The following is a 16,319-nucleotide window of genomic DNA, read 5'->3' on the forward strand; positions in this document are numbered from 1 at the left end:
CGTTTCAGATCCAGCCAACATCTGCAGCGAAATTCCCTCCCGAGTGGTGCCTCCTGTCAGGACAGCAGCAATGGCAGGTGCCGGCACAGCGAGATGGGCACACGCTCAGCTCTTCGGTGCCTCCAGGCCTTTTGTCTGCTAAGAAGGCTGGTTAACGTGCAAACGCCTTGGAAATGCCAGCGGGCTGGGAAGTGAGCTTTGTATCAGCGGCTTTATGTTCAGGTGGAGGCTGACACTGCCCATATGGTCCTCTACAGCAACAAAGCCCACGGGCGGTGTAACCTAGGGCAGGTCCGTTTGCTGCCTGCTTGCATTGCAAAAGTATTAAATGCCTTAGCAGAGGAAAAGCAAAGAGAGGGGTAGAGCGGCAGAGGGAGGGGGGGACTTGGAGAACGAGAGAGGGAGAGGTACAGGGAAGAGAAAAAACGACAGCAGTGAGAGAAAGAGAAGGGTGGGGCAGGAAGGGACCGGGATGCAGAAGGGCGTCACGGCCCCAGGAGTCCAGGACTCGCCGCAGTTCCCGCTCTTGGAGCTGCTGGGAGCATTTGGCCGTTGGGACACGTCTTTCTCTGTCTCCCTCTCTCCCCCGCCCCTTCCTCCTGTGTAGCTCTGGTCACTGGACTGTCATCCCCCTCAGGGAACAGACTGGTGGCTCACAGCTCTTACAGGATGAGGCTTCCCAGCGACAGAGCCTCACACGCGCACACACCTCATGGCCGCACCGCGCTTTTGGTTACACACACAGACCCTGGGTGCACGCTGGGGATCGGATCTGCCGAGGACCACGCTAAGAGAGATCCTTCCCCACCCGTGGAGGCAGGCTGCCTCCTCTCTGCAGCTGGAGGCAGCTGCCGGCCGGACCCCCTTTATTTGACTCTCCAGCTGCTTTACCTTCTTCTGGCCTCTCCAGCTTCAGCTGCGGCAGCTCCTGCCCACAGCCAGTACGCGTCCAGCTGTCCCTTTTCGCCCACGCTGCGAGGAGAATGAGGCCAAAGGCGACCCACACAACCCGGAGGCAGATGCAGTCAACAGCGTCCCTAGAGAGGAACCAACAACCGCGTCTTCAGCGCTGCCTCTGGGAGAGGGAAAGAACAAGCAGCCGTTACCCACAGTGACGACTGCAGCTCTCCTCAGGCAGGAACCCCTCCTTCTGCAGGCGCTTCTGGAGACACCGCTCCTTCCCCGAGCTGATGCTCGCGGCACCTGCATTTAGGGAGAACATGGCACGTCCAAGGGCCAGCTTGCTGCCGTGAGGACAGGGTTTGGGGGCAGTCTGTGGCTACGGGACAGGCTTCAGGGGAGGTGCTGGAGCTGGGGGCAGCTGCAGGGGGTGAGCAGGGCTGCAGGAGTTTCGCCGAGCCGGGGAGGCACCCGGCGCCTTCTCCAGGGGGTGGGAAGGCCTGCAGGTGCCCGCAGGGGTAGAGGCAGCCATCTCCTGCGCCTCTTCCTGCTTCCTCTCCACCAGCACCCAGAAAAAGGCCAGGGAGCAGGACAGAGGGGAATAACGGGAGAGCGAGCCGGGCAGGGGGATGTAGCGAGAAACAACGGGCCAGGCAGTGGTATGGAGACAGAGGGACAAGAAGTTAGGGGGAGGACGGAGGGCAGAGAGAATGAGAGAAAAGGGACAGGGAGCAGGGCAGAGATGGAGAAAGAAACATTAGCGACAGAGAGAGGAGGAGAGTGACAGGACCGAGGCAGAGAGATGGAGAAAGAAAGCAAAAACCAGTGATGGGTAGCAGGCCAGAGGGACAAGGGAAGAGAGGAGGAAGGACAGAGGGATACAGAAAACAGCTGAGGGACAGGGAGCCGGAGAGCGGGATACTGCGAAAGAGAGAGGAACGGGGAGCGGGACGCTGGGATTGAGAGCCAACGAGAGCAACAGAGAGGACGACAGAGAGGTGGAGCACAAGAGAAAACAGGGACGGAGAGCGGGACAGAGATGCGAAGCAATAAATAACAGGGCCAGGGAGCAGGACAGAGGAAGAGAGAGAGGGGGCCGGGTAAGAGAACTGATAATTGGAGAAAGAAAAGGAAGGGAACAGCACGGAGGGTCACAGGGGAAAAGAGGGATGGCAGAATGAGAAAAATGAGACGAGGGAGAAGGACTGAGGAGCAGAGAGAAAACGGTACAGGGAAAAGGACAGAGATGGAGAAAACAAAGCCTGGAGGCAGAACAAAGGGAGAGGTTGACAAGGACCGGGAGCAGGACAAAGGGATGGAGGGGGAGTGACAGACAGCAGGATAGAAGGAGAGAGAGAAAAAGAGCAAGAAGAGCAAGAGAAGGAGAATGACAGAAGGATGTCGGAAGACCGGGGCACGTAAAAGGCGGGGCTGGGGGACACACACATCAGAAGGGTAGAAAGAAAAAGAGAGGGATGGGGAGCAAGATGTGATAGAGAGAGGAGGGAGAGAGGGAGCGGGATGCAAGGATACAGAAAAGCAGAGGTACAGGGACGAGGACAGAATGACAGAGAGAGAAAAGGGAGGGTGGGGAGCAGGAGAGAAAGATAGAGAACAAAAACTAGCGATGGGCAGAAGAACAGAAGTCCAGAGAATTCAAAAATACTTCTAGGGAGCAGGAGTGAGGACAGAGCCAGACGAAAAAATCAACAGTGAGAAGGACGGGTAACACACAGCGGGGCACTGGGGGGGCGAGAGGGAGGGAACACAGAGCAGGACAGAGGGGGAGAGAGAGAAGGGAAAAAAGAGAGACAGGAAGAAAAGCAGAGTAACCAGGAGAGCAAAAATAGCAGAAAGGGAACTGGACAGAGATGGGCAGCAGGACGGAGAGATGGAAAAAGAAAAAACGGGGACGAGGACAGGGACAGAGGGATAGAGAGGCAAAGAGAAAGACGGGAACCAGGACAGTGGGATATAAACAGAGAGGCACAGGGAGCGGGACACAAGATTACAGAGAGGTTGGTCCAGGGAAGTGGGAAGAATGACAGAGAGAAAAAGAGGGGGTGGGGGAGCAGGTTAGAGACCTGGAGAAAGCAAAAATGCTGCTGGGGAGCAGGACAGGAGGATAGAGCCGAAAGGGATGAAGGGGAAGCAGGGCAGTGGGATGCAGACAGCAAAAATAATGATAGGCAACAGGACAGAGGGACTGACAGAGAAGTAAGGGACGGGGAGCAGGACAGAGGAATGGAAGGAAAAAAAATAGCGAGGAGCAACAGGACCAAGGGATGCAGAGAAAAAGACGGAGGGAAAAGGAAGGAGGGAAAGAGAGAAAAGGATGGGGATAGAGCACGGGACACAGAGAGCAAAAGCAGGACAAGGCACAGGACAGAGGGACTGGGGACGGCGGGACCAGATGCAGATGAAGACAAAGGGACGGAAAATGAAAAAAACCAATGACGGGCTGCTGGAGAGAGACGGAGCAAGAAAAAGTAGGGCCAGAGGAGGGAAGAGAGAAAGGAGAAAAGGGACGGCTGGCTGGGCAGGGGGATGTAACTAGAAACACGGAGACGGGCAGCGGGACAGAGGGATAAAGGCAGAATAACCAGGGAGAGGAAGCAGGACAGATGGACAGTGAGACCAAAAAAGGGGCAGGGAGCAGGACTGAAAGATGGAGAAAGAAGCATTAGGGGCAGGGGGATAGAAAGAGGAAAACACAGGTTGGAGGAAGGACAGAGGGACAGAGAGAGAAAGAGAGTGACAGAACCCAGACAGAGTGGAAGCAAGAAAAAACCAGCGACAAGCAGCAAGCCAGAGGCGGGGGGGCGGGGGGACAGGAGGAAGGAGAGAGGGACAGAGAAAACAAACGAGGCACAGGGAGCAGGAAAACGGGATACGGAGAAAAGGAGAGGGATGGGGAGAACGACACTGGGACAGAGAGCAAGCAGGAGCAACAGGGAGAATGGCAGGGAGATGGAGCCAGAGGAAAAACAGGGACCAAAAGCAGGACAGAGAAATGGAAAAGGAAAACGAGGGACGGGGAGCAGGACAGAGGGGTGGAGAGACAACGAGGGACGCAAGGATAACAACAGAGAAAGAGGGAGGGAGAGAGGGAGGGAGGGAAGGGGAGCAGCACAGCGGGATGGAGAAAGAAAGAGAGGGATGGGTAGCGGGGCAGAGAGCTGGAGAAAGAAAATACAGTGACGGGGAGCAGGACAGAGGGCTCGAAAGAGAAAACTAAGGCAAGGGAGAAGACCGAGGAGCAGGGAGAGAGAGAAAGGTCAAAAGAAAAGGTCAGAGAGGTAGAGAAATCAAGAAGAATAGGGACGAGGAGCCCTGCAGAGAGATGGAGCAAGAAAACGTAGGGTCAGTGAGCAGGACAGAGGGATAGAGAGATGGCGGCGGGGGGAGGAGAGGAAGAAACAGAGGGACAAAGACGGTGACAGGGCGCAGGACATACAAACAGAGAGGAAAAAAGGACAGGGAACGGGACAAAGGGATTGAGAAAGAAAGAAAGAAAGGGTCAGGTCTGTACAAAGAGACCAAGAAGGAAAAGAAAACCAGCAGTGGGCTAGAGGACAGAGACAGAGGACGGGAAAAAAGGGCCAGGGAGCAGGACAGAATAGGAGAGAAAGGAAAAAAGGGAGAGCCGGCTGGACAGGGAGGTACAGCAAGAAGCGACTGGACAGGCAGCAGGACAGAGAAATAAAGACAGAAAAAACGGGGACAGGAAGCAGGACAGAGGGACAGTGAGAGCCAACAAGGGGCAGGGAGCTGGGCAGAGGTGGAGAAAGAAGCAGGAGGCAGACGGGGCAGAAGGACAGGAAGAGAAAAAAGAAAGGCAGGAAGAAGGGTGGGGGAGAGAGGGGGAAAAGGAGGACAAGGAGCAGGACACAGATTGTCAGAGAAAGACAGGGACAGGGAGCAAGACAAGGTGATACAGAGAGAGAAAAGAGGGAGAGGGAGGCAGGACAAAGTGGAAGGCAGGCAAAAATAAGAGACAGGGAGCGGGACAGAGACGGAGGGGGAAAAGCCTACGATGGGCAGCAGGAGAGAGAGATGGAGAGGGACAAAACAGCAGCGGGCTGCAGGACAGAAATGGAGTGAGAAAAAAACAGTGACAGGGAGCAGGACAGAGTGACAGAGAAGAAAAAAACCAAAGAGGGAACAGGGCAGAGAAACGGGGGGAAAGGCAAGGAGAAGGACAGAAAAACAGCGTGGGGGGGATAGAAAGCAGGACAGAGAGATGGAACAAGAAAGGAAAAAAGGATGGGAGGCAGAGCAAGGGGAAACAGAAACAAGGACAGGGAGCAGGGCAAAGGGATGGAAGAGGGAAAAATAGTGATGGGCTGCAGGACAGAGGTGGGGAATTAAAAAATAGACACAGGGAGCACGACGGAATGACAGAGAGAGAAAAAAGGGACAGAGAGCAGGACAGCACTAGAGGGAAAAACCAACCGTGATGAGCAGTGGGAGAGAGATGGAGAAGGAAAAAAATACTGAGGAAGAGAGGAAGGCAAAAAAGGGACAGCTAGCTGGACAGGGGGATACAGTTAGAAAGGATGGGAGAAGGAATGGGACAGAGACAGAAAGACAGAAAAGAGAGCGAGAGGAAGCAGGGCGGAGGGACAGCAAGGAAAAAACGGGACAGGGATCTGCACAGAGATGGAGAAAAAAGCAGCAGGGACAGAGGAGAAGAGACGGAAAGAGCAACAGGGAGCAGGGCAGAAAAAGAAAAATCAGGGCAGCAGCATGATGGAGATGGAGAAGAAAATCTGGGATGGTCACCAGGACAGAGAGGAATATGAATACGGGCAGGGAGCGTGACAAAGGGATATAGCAAGAAACAAGAGGACAGACAGCAAGACAGAGAGACAGACAAGAAGAATAATAATGAGAGAGAGAGACAGAGACCGTGAGAAGCACAGGGGGGCGGAGGAAAAAAGAGAGGTATTAGGAGCCCTGCAGAGAGACGGAGAACGAAAAAAGCAGGAAAAAGGGGGCAGGGAGCAGCACAGAGGGTCAGAGAGAGCAAGAGATGAACGGGAAGAAGGACGGGACGGTGAGACACAGAATGAAAAAACCAGCAACAGCGAGCGAAGCAAAGGCAGAGAGAGAGAAAGAGACGGGGGGAGAGAGGGGAAGGCAGGGGCACGGCGCGGCACGTGCAGGCGCAGGGGGGCAGAGAACGTGAGGGAAGGAGCCAGAGAAATTGAGGGGGGAAAAGACGGGTGCAGCTCAGGACAAGAGATGGAACAGGGAGACACGGCGATGGGCTGCAGGACAGAGACCGAGAAGGGAAAAGAAGAGGGGGAGGGAGCCGGGCACAAGAGTCGAGAGGAGCGGTACGGGGGCGGGAAATACAAAATCCCGCAAGGGCCTGGAAAAGAGAGGGGGACGGCGGAGGGGCAGGGAGGGCCCAGGACGCACCAGCGGGCAGACGGGACCCGCGGGCCCGGGACTCGCCCCCACCGCAGCTCCCGCTCCCGGCGCTGCCAGCAGACTTCGACAGCCTTTGACTCCAGCCGCTTCTTTCTCCCCCTCTCCCCCTTTCCGCCGCGGTAACTCCAGCCGCTCGGCCGCCTCCACCGGAGCACACACGGGGCGGTCTCACAGCTCTGCCGAGACGAGGCTTCCCGGAGCAGGAGCCTCGCTCGCTCCTGCACTGCGCGGCCGCACCGCGCTGCCGGGGGCGCGCACAGGCCCTGCGGTCCGTGCTGGCAGCCTGGCCCGCTGCGGGCTACGAAGAGGGAGCCTTCCTCGCCCGGGGAGGCAGGCTGGCTCTGCCTGCAGCAGGAGGCAGCTGCCGGCCGGAGGGCGTTGCATCGCCTCTCCTTTACCCTTCGCTCCAGCTGCAGCCGCGGCAGCTCCTGCCCACAGCAGCACCACCGCTGCTCAAGGAGCAGCTGGAAGCCCGCAGGAAACCACACGACACCGGCCACAAAACTACGCGGGCGCCGCGGCGGCAGCAAGGACTCCGCCGCGCCGGGCGCGCCCGAGAGCCATGCGGCTGCCCGGCAGCCGAGTCCGCAACAACGACACCTCCCGCCAGGCCCGGGCCAACGCAGCCGGGCCGCCCGGCAGCCGGGTGCCGGAAGACTGCACTTCCCGGCGTGCTCCGGGGAGCCAGCATGGCGACCGGCGGCTCGGCTACACCTCCCGCCAGGCACGGGCCGCCACGGCGCGGCCCCTCCGCCCGGCTCCCGGCGGCCCGCGGCGCCCCTGTGCGGGGCCGGCGCTGCAGCTCCGCGCTTTGCGCGCCCAGCGCCCGCCGGCGCCGCGCGCGGGAGGGGGCCGCGGCGTTTCCTTACCGGGAGGCAGCGACGGGCGCGGCGGAACCAGCGCGCAGGCACCGCGGGGCGGCGCTGCGGCTACGGGCGGGCGGCGGCGCGGAGCGGGGCGGCGCCACCGCGCATGCGCGGCTCCCGAGCCGCAGTCCCGGGCGGAGGCCGCCGCGGAGCGGTTTTTTAACCCTTGGGCGGTTGGGGGCTGCGCGGCGCTCAGAGCTCGGCCCTGGCGGGCCCGGGCAGCTGCTCTGAGTGCGAGCGCCCTCCCCCGCACGGCCTCCGCTCTCTCGCCACCCCCGACGGCTCTTTTGTCCGGGGGAAAGGGGCGGTGTTCCGGCCCCGGCTGGAGCGCACCCTTCCTGGAGGTGGCCGCCAGAGGCAGGTGGAGGCCTGCACACCTCCGGCACCGTCCTCCGGGGCTTCTGCTGGGCCAGAGCCACGGGCGTGTGTGCGAGGCCCAGCGTGGGCAGGGGCTGGCTTCTGCTGCTTTCCCCCGAGAGGGAGAGCTCTGCCCCGTGCGGGTTTCACGCTGAGAGGTGACTGCTTGTCCCTTGCTGCAGGGCAACAAGCCGTGGATCTCCCTGCCCCATGGAAAGGGCATCCGCCCCACCATGGCTGAAGAGAGAGACAAGGGACCGGCGGCCAAGCAGAGCAGCGGGTGAACTCCGGCTCGGGCCGGCAGTGGCCCTTTCAGTACAGGAACTGAACGGTTGCGTCACTGCTGGGGAGCATCCCAGGCTGGGGGGAGCCGTGCCGGGCCAGTGCGAAGCCACGCTCTGCTCTCCGGAAGGGCCTGCTGACCTGGGGAGACTGCTGGCCATCTGCGCAACTGCCAGAGCCATCCTCCAGAAGGGCTTCCTCTGCGCCGCTGGGCCCAGGGGAGGCCGTGCCTGGGCACCCGGTGCGGGCTGGGGCTGCCGGGGCGCAGGCAGACACGGGCAGGATGGAGGCGCCGGCTGGTCGGGAGCTGGAGCGCCCGAGGCTCGGGCAGAGGCCGAGGGCGCGGGCTCTGCTCGGCCTGGAGAAGAGGGAGCACAGGGGCTCTGCAGCTCTGCCTGCCGTAATGGGCTTTGCCTGCACCCGTCTTCCTGCTGAGATGGACCAGACACAGACGAACACTGGGGGAAACGCGTCCTCTTTTATTGGCCTCAGGAAGCGTCCACGGCCGAGTCGGGGCTGGCAGCACGATGTCGTCAGGGCAGCTGAACGCCTGGGACTCCGTCCATGAACCATCCCTCGCGTGCCTCCACGTGCCGCTCCCTCTGGACGCTGCGGAGGCTGAGGGGCAGCTGCTGTCTGCGGGGACGCGCCTGGCGCTGGCAGCGGGGCGCTGCTACTCTTGCTGTCCCGCGATGCAGGTACAGCGGAAAGCCCTGCGCAGAGCCCTGAGGGCCCTCCTGAAGAGGGAGGGCCGTCGCCGTTGAGCCGGGAGGTGCGGGAGGGCGGCGATGCCTGTGGGGGAAGGAGAGCTGTAGGCGAGGGGCTGGGTAGGTGACGGGCAAGCTCCTGCCTGCCCCCCACCACCGAGGGCTTTCCCCAGGGAGGGGTGGCCGGGGCACAGCCAGCCCCCGTGCGTGCAGTGCTGCCCGCCTGGCCTGGGTGTCGCTCACCGGGATGGCCGGGCCAGGCCTGCGCTTGCCGGGGCGGTGCTTGTCTCGGGGACGTACCTGGGTCATCCTCGGGCATGTCCCTGCAGCCGGAGGAGGGCTGTGCGTCTCCTCTGTGCTCGGGGGCCACCTGCATGGGGAGAGCAAGAGCACAGGCATGGGATGGAGGGGATGTCAGCGCGATGACACGGAGAGCACCAGGCATCTCCCTGCCGCACACACCCTGGGCGCTGCGCCTGCCCCCGGCGCCTCGGGACGCCCGGTGCCGGCCATGCGCGCCTGGCTCACCTGGTGCTGAAGGTCCCGAGCCAAGGGAGAAGCCGCTGCATCTCCTTCGCTGTCCGCTGCTGGGGCACGGTGGGGTGTGCCAGCGTCTGCCGGAGGGTTTTCAAGCACTGGAGAAGCCCCTTCTTCCTCGTGCACTGCCGAGGAGACGGTGGCTGCGCTGGCCTCTCCTCGACGGTCTCCAGACATGGGAGAAGCCATGCTTTCTCCATCCTCGCCTGCCGCTGGGACGAGAGGGGCTGGGCTGGTCCCTCCCTGAGGCTCTCCAGCCAAGGGAGACTGGGTGTCCTGAGGGGCTGCAGGTGTTCTTGCTGCTGTCGCCGCATGCGTGCTTTGGGTCAGGTCCTGTTCTGCCAGCTGCTGGCGGGGTCCCTGGGTCACAGCCACAGCCCTGCGCACGACCTCTCTCACAATGCACCAGGCTGCGTCCTCCAGAGCCGCGGCGCTGGCTGTGGGGCTGTGCGGGGCAGGTGCCTGGCTCTCCGCCTGCGCCGCTGTGGCCTGCTCGGCGAAGGCAGGAGAAGCCGGTGCCTTTGCCTCCTCTTGTGCCGCGGGAGCCAGAGGCGCGCGGTGCCCCTCTTCCTCAGGGGCTCCGGCCAGGCCAGAAGCTGCCGGCCCGGCGTCCAGGAGCCCCGCCGGGGCAGGAGACGCGCTCTGCAGGCCGCCGGCTGCCTCTCCTGCTGCCTCTGGGCCCGCGCTGCTGGGCCAGCCGGGCCCCGCCTGGGCACCAGCGTGAGGGTCCTGGAAGAGCTCCGGGACCGAGGCGTTGACCCAGATGTCGGAGATGGTGACGTCTTCCCCTTGGGACAGCTCTTTGTCGCTGTCTTCTTCCAACTCTTCCTCCTTGGCCAAGGCCCCTGGCTCCTCCTATAAAACATTAACACGAAAAGGAGAGCTAAAGAGAATCTCCGTCCTGTATGGGACACGGGGGGAAAGGTAGTGACAAAGGAGGAGGAAAAGGCTGAGGTACTTAATGCCGTCTTTGCCTCGGTCTTTAATAGTAAGACCAACTGCTCTCGGGGTACCCAGCCCGCTGAGCTGGAAGACAGGGACGTGGAGCAGAATGAAGCCCCCATAATCCAAGGGGAAATGGTTGGTGACCTGCTACACCACTTGGACACACACAAGTCTATGGGGCAGGATGGGATCCACCCAAGGGTACTGAGGGAGCTGGCGGGCGTGCTCACCGAGCCACTTGCCGTCATTTCTCGGCAGTCCTGGCTAAGCGGGGAGGTCCCGCTTGACTGGAGGTTACCAAATGTGACACCCATCTACCAGAAGGGCCGGAAGGAGGATCGGGGAACTACAGGCCTCTCAGTCTGACCTCGGGGTGCCGGGGAAGGTTGTGGAGCAGATCATCTTGAGTGCCATCACGCGGCACGTACGGGACAAGCAGGGGATCAGGCCCAGTCAGCATGGTGGTGCTTGGGGCCATGGTTTAGTGGTGGACTTGGCAGTGCTAGGTTAACAGTTGGACTTGATGGTCTTAAAGGTCTTTCCCAACCTAAGCGATTCTCTGATTCTATGGTTCTATCTGAGAGGAGAGAGGGGGATTTGTCAAGGTAGCCGGGCTCCCACCGGCAAATGCCTGCCGGGGACCTGCCAGCAGCGGCTGCTGGGACAGGGATGCGGGAGGAGATGGGGCTGCAGCTGTGCGGCGCAGGGGCTGGCCCCAGGCAGAGGGAGGCTCATCCCCCGGTCCCGTCCCGTCCCTCGCCACCCCATTCCGTCCTTGGCACTCACCTGCCTGGCTCCAACGTTGAGCCGCCATGACCGCGTCAGGTAGAAACGCTGCTCCGCGCCCTCCTCCCGGCCGTCCTGCTGCTGCTGCAGGGTGGCTTTCCTGGGCTGGGCCAGGCTGCGCCCGGTGCGGGCCAGGCAGCTGCTCTCCAGCTCCTCCAGAGACTCCATCTGGACGGACAGTGCCACGTCCCGCTGTGCCACCGGCCGCTGGCTGGCTGCCCGGCTCCCGGTGGAAACCCTGCCCAGGGCCTCAGCCACAATGCACCGGGCTGCGTCCTCCAGAGCCGCGGCGCTGGCTGTGGGGCTGTGCGGGGCAGGTGCCTGGCTCTCCGCCTGCGCCGCTGTGGCCTGCTCGGCGAAGGCAGGAGAAGCCGGTGCCTTTGCCTCCTCTACTGCCGCGGGAGCCAGAGGCGCGCGGTGCCCCTCTTCCTCAGGGGCTCCGGCCAGGCCAGAAGCTGCCGGCCCGGCGTCCAGGAGCCCCGCCGGGGCAGGAGACGCGCTCTGCAGGCCGCCGGCTGCCTCTCCTGCTGCCTCTGGGCCCGCGCTGCTGGGCCAGCCGGGCCCCTCCTGGGCACCAGCGTGAGGGTCCTGGAAGAGCTCCGGGACCGAGGCGTTGACCCAGATGTCGGAGATGGTGACGTCTTCCCCTTGGGACAGCTCTTTGTCGCTGTCTTCTTCCAACTCTTCCTCCTTGGCCAAGGCCCCTGGCTCCTCCTATAAAACATTAACACGAAAAGGAGAGCTAAAGAGAATCTCCGTCCTGTATGGGACACGGGGGGAAAGGTAGTGACAAAGGAGGAGGAAAAGGCTGAGGTACTTAATGCCGTCTTTGCCTCGGTCTTTAATAGTAAGACCAACTGCTCTCGGGGTACCCAGCCCGCTGAGCTGGAAGACAGGGACGTGGAGCAGAATGAAGCCCCCATAATCCAAGGGGAAATGGTTGGTGACCTGCTACACCACTTGGACACACACAAGTCTATGGGGCAGGATGGGATCCACCCAAGGGTACTGAGGGAGCTGGCGGGAGTGCTCACCGAGCCACTTGCCGTCATTTCTCGGCAGTCCTGGCTAACCGGGGAGGTCCCGGTTGACTGGAGGTTACCAAATGTGACACCCATCTACCAGAAGGGCCGGAAGGAGGATCGGGGAACTACAGGCCTCTCAGTCTGACCTCGGGGTGCCGGGGAAGGTTGTGGAGCAGATCATCTTGAGTGCCATCACGCGGCACGTACGGGACAAGCAGGGGATCAGGCCCAGTCAGCATGGTGGTGCTTGGGGCCATGGTTTAGTGGTGGACTTGGCAGTGCTAGGTTAACAGTTGGACTTGATGGTCTTAAAGGTCTTTCCCAACCTAAGCGATTCTCTGATTCTATGGTTCTATCTGAGAGGAGAGAGGGGGATTTGTCAAGGTAGCCGGGCTCCCACCGGCAAATGCCTGCCGGGGACCTGCCAGCAGCGGCTGCTGGGACAGGGATGCGGGAGGAGATGGGGCTGCAGCTGTGCGGCGCAGGGGCTGGCCCCAGGCAGAGGGAGGCTCATCCCCCGGTCCCGTCCCGTCCCTCGCCACCCCATTCCGTCCTTGGCACTCACCTGCCTGGCTCCAACGTTGAGCCGCCATGACCACGTCAGGGAGAAACGCTGCTCCTTGCCCTCCTCCCGGCCGTCCTGCTGCTGCTGCAGGGTGGCTTTCCTGGGCTGGGCCAGGCTGCGCCCGGTGCGGGCCAGGCAGCTGCTCTCCAGCTCCTCCAGAGACTCCATCTGGACGGACAGTGCCACGTCCCGCTGTGCCACCGGCCGCTGGCTGGCTGCCCGGCTCCCGGTGGAAACCCTGCCCAGGGCCTCAGCCACAATGCACCGGGCTGCGTCCTCCAGAGCCGCGGCGCTGGCTGTGGGGCTGTGCGGGGCAGGAGCGTGGCTCTCTGCCCGCGCTGCTGTGGCCTGCTCGCTGAAGGCAGGAGAAGCCGGTGCCTTTGCCTCATTTATTCTTGCCCTCATCACCACAGCCTTGCCCTGTGCCCGGTCCCGCTGTGCCGTCGGCTGCTGGCTGGGTCCCCGGCTCCCAGTCAAAACCTTGTCCAGGGCCTCACTCACGAGGCATCGGGCTGTGTCCTTCACAGCTGCAGCACAGGCTGCAGGCTTGTGCGGGGCCGGCGTCCATCTTTTCACCCTCAGGGCTGTGCCCTGGTCACCGCGGATGCCCCCAGCAGACGGCACAAGCTGTCGGTGGCCGCTGGCTGCGGTGCTGATGGTCCTTTCCCTGCCCCTGGCAGAAGATGCGGGGGGTGGTGCTGGCACAAAAACCAGCTTGCCGCAGGTTCTGGCAGCTCCTGGTGGCCAAGCTGCGGGTGCGTGCGCGGGTGCCGCTGCCTGCCTGGGGAGAGGCGGCAAGGCTGGCAGACGGGCCGTCTCCTCCCGCGTCGTCACCCTGCTGCAGGGCAGTGCCACCCTGTGCGCCAGGCTGTCCGTCTGCAAGAGAGGCCGAGGAGAGAGGCGGCGTGACTGTGGCCCAGCACCCCGGCTGGAGGAGCTCCTGCGGCCGGGCTGCCCTGCCAGCCCCAGGGCAGCGCTCGGCCCCGCAGGCGGCTGCCAGCCCGCTCCCAGAGCCGGCTGGGAAGAGGGCTGGTCCCCCCGCGGCCCACGGCGACTCCCGGGAGCACTCCCGGCACGCCCGGGCTGCCTGCCGGGCACAGCACGGGGGGCTCAGCTTGCCACGGGGGCCGTGCACGCCTGTCCCCTCCTGCACCTCCCGCCTGCCCGTCGGCAGCTCCTGGGCTCGGGAAGATGTTCAGCCCCGTCTCCCTCGGGCTCCCTACCTGTGCGCGGCGGCTCCCGGCGGTCTGCGAGCTCTCCGGGCAGGGGAGCCGTGGCAGCCTGTCCCCATGGAGGGACGAGGCCCGGCTCTGGCTGCCCTGCGGCGCTGCCTGTAGCTGCCTGCGGCCCACCTGCAGGCAGGAGGAGGAGGAGGAGGCGCGGGATGGAGGCGGCTGCCCTGGCACCGCGGCCCCCACAGTGCCGGCAAGCCCGGCCCCGGCACCAAGGCAGCTCCGTGCGGCCCCGTCCCACCCCCGGCCTCTCCGTCCTGCCCCGTCCCTCACCTGGCGCCTCTTCTGCAGGCTCGGCAGCCCGTGGGCGGGCTGGGCGTGCTCCTTCGCCTCCTCATCCATGGGCATCTTCGGCATTACCTGCCGCCGACCTGCCATGGGCACCCAGGGGAGATGCTGCCTCCTGAGGGAGGTGCTCTCCTGGGAGTGGGCACCCCAGGGCTCTCGCGCCTTAAATACCCCCACTGGCACCGCGGGGACCCCCGTCACAATGGCCTCTGGGCACGGTGAGGGCCCCCATCACAAAGCCCTGGCGGTCGCTGTGGAGATGCCCACGCCAGAGTTTTTGGTCCGTTGTTTCGAATCCGGTTTAGCAATTGGCTCAGGTCATCCTGTTGTAACAGTTTTCGGACTAATGTAAGATTCATTCCAATGGGTTAGGTGGTGAATCTTGGTAACGTGTATAGCTTGACTGTAGCGATGATGGGTTGTACCAGGAGCTGAATAGTTGAAGTAGCGTCCCATAATCGTAGCAAAATTACAAATGCAGATATTTGAGTGGTTAGAAGTCTCCACAGCGGTGGTGTCTGTAAATGTAGAATCACAAGGAGTTCTCATGCAAACACATCCATTTCCACCATATATAAGCACAGTTTCAGGGGTTTCATCAGGATGTATTTCAAAATGACAAACATTTTGTCTGGTATCAAGGCGAATGTCTTGGGCCTTAATGGTATTGCCTTCATCCGGTTGTTAAATCCCTGTTGTTCCCGTAGAATACATGCATCAACACCAATAGTTTGCCATTTGTTCCCTTTCTTTGTTTTTGGGCCCATACTCCATACTGTGGGTAAATTTCAGGCTTTTTGTGGGTAGATCCCTTGACTGCACGGTGCCCTACCGTTATTTCTTCCCCTGGTGTGGCTCGAAGTGATAGTATTTGAAGAATGTTATTGTAATTGTGAGATACCTTCGTTTCCTTCTGGTGTAGTGTCTCCCACCTCCACCCATCTTTCGGATATGCCTCGTTCCCACGTGTAACTGAAATAGCAAGGTTCAGGTTTGTCTTATCTGTCGGTAGGGTTCCCACACTTCCAGCATCATTTAGTAGGTCTTTTTGGTCTGTCCGGGCCACTTTGGAAGAGGTTACAATAAGCACCATGCTCTGCAAAACCCCATTCTGCTGTACTAGGATCATGGGTGTGTACTGGTCCTAGTGATTGATCCGCTTTTAATTGCTGTCTTGGAGTTCTGACGAGCTCTTCATGTTCTGAATTCCATTCCCATGATTTTCCTTTTCCTCAAAGTGAATATAGTGAGCGAGCACTGGTAGAAAATCCAGGTACGGGTTTTCGCCAACATCCTAAACCAACGCCAGGTTCGGCTTCTCAAAACATCAAAACCTAAGATATTTTCATTGTGATCTTTAATTGCAAAGCGAGCAGATGAGAGACGCTTCTGGCCCAGGAGCCGTAAATTAAACTTTTGCAGCTTGGCACATAACACTTGCTCCGTTCACTCCAGTGATTTTAAGTCTTTGCCGTCCAGGTCGTACACCCAGCTTCTCGGCATCTTGTTGTGTTGGTGTGGAAATCGGTGCTCCCGTATCGCTTAGCAATTTTACCAATTGTTGTCGAGGACCAACCGGAATTAAAATATACTTTGCTTTAATGATGGGTCTAGCCTCATATTCAGAGGAATCTGAGGGGAACAAGGGGTCATCATTGCCCTCATCAAAGTCATCAGGATCACTGCAAATACCACCATCCCATTCCTCAGGGGACACAATTAATTTCCTAAGTGTACAATGTCAGGGGGATTGGGAGCCCGCAGAAGCACTACCTCGACCTTTTCTTCCAACTTTTGTGATTTCTCCTTTTCTTCCCGTAGCTTTTTGCAGCTGCTCGATTTTCAAGGACAGTATTAATTCAGCTTCCTTTCTGCCTTCTACTTCTTCTTGCAGGTCTTGCTCCCTTCTATTGTTATTCTTCCTATACTGATGAGCAGCTTCTGAACAGGTGCCTAACATTTTGCAAGTAATTCCTTTTCCATCTTTTATATAGCCCCTAGCTACTTTTAGTTGTTTTTCCACAGCTTCCCAATGATGCCCATTATTACGAGCCCATTCTTCTGAGAATTTGGGACTTGGATTTATTCCATGGTTTTTTAAGTAATCAGTGATACTTGCCATCCTGCCGACTACGCCGATTTGTCGCGAATGAGTGGTTTAGAGGCCGCTTAAAGAATCACCATCCAAGGTATTGGCAGAAAGTGATTTTAACAGAGATTTACAAAGGTGCGACCTAACAGCATTCGAGGGCAAGGTTCACTCTGTTACTTATGTCCTGGCTCCGGCTGGGACAGAGTGAACTTTCTTCCCGGTAGCGTGGGGGGTGTGCTGTGTTTTGGGTTTGCTGTGAGAGGGGCGTTGATGGCCCATTGATGTTTTGGTTGTTGCT

General features: G+C 60.4%; 1 protein-coding gene across 1 annotated transcript; it reads right to left on the reverse strand.

Moving 5' to 3' along the window:
- Nucleotides 1-12,223: 12,223 nt before the first annotated feature.
- On the reverse strand, nt 12,224-14,284 carry LOC142079974 (uncharacterized). The gene is made up of 4 exons (XM_075144725.1): nt 13,915-14,284; nt 13,633-13,761; nt 12,588-13,285; nt 12,224-12,281 (listed from the first exon to the last, which is right to left on the reverse strand). Exons 1-4 carry the CDS (start codon nt 14,017-14,019, stop codon nt 12,224-12,226), a joined length of 990 nt encoding a protein of 329 aa, XP_075000826.1. The 5' UTR covers nt 14,020-14,284.
- Nucleotides 14,285-16,319: the final 2,035 nt, after the last annotated feature.

The sequence above is a fragment of the Calonectris borealis genome, chromosome 1 (assembly GCF_964195595.1).
Source record: "Calonectris borealis chromosome 1, bCalBor7.hap1.2, whole genome shotgun sequence".
NCBI classification, from domain to species: Eukaryota; Metazoa; Chordata; class Aves; order Procellariiformes; family Procellariidae; genus Calonectris; species Calonectris borealis.

What these genes read in the sequence shown, in the direction of transcription:
- LOC142079974 (XM_075144725.1), bottom strand. Translation starts at nt 14,019, where the DNA reads ATGGCAGGTCGGCGGCAGGTAATGCCGAAGATGCCCATGGATGAGGAG. An exon ending in GCCTGCAGAAGAGGCGCCAG is followed by an intron (nt 13,762 to 13,914) that starts GTGAGGGACGGG and finishes TCCTGCCTGCAG; the next exon opens with GTGGGCCGCAGGCAGCTACA. An exon ending in GCACAGCGGGACGTGGCACT is followed by an intron (nt 12,282 to 12,587) that starts GTCCGTCCAGAT and finishes TCCCTGTCCCAG; the next exon opens with CAGCCGCTGCTGGCAGGTCC.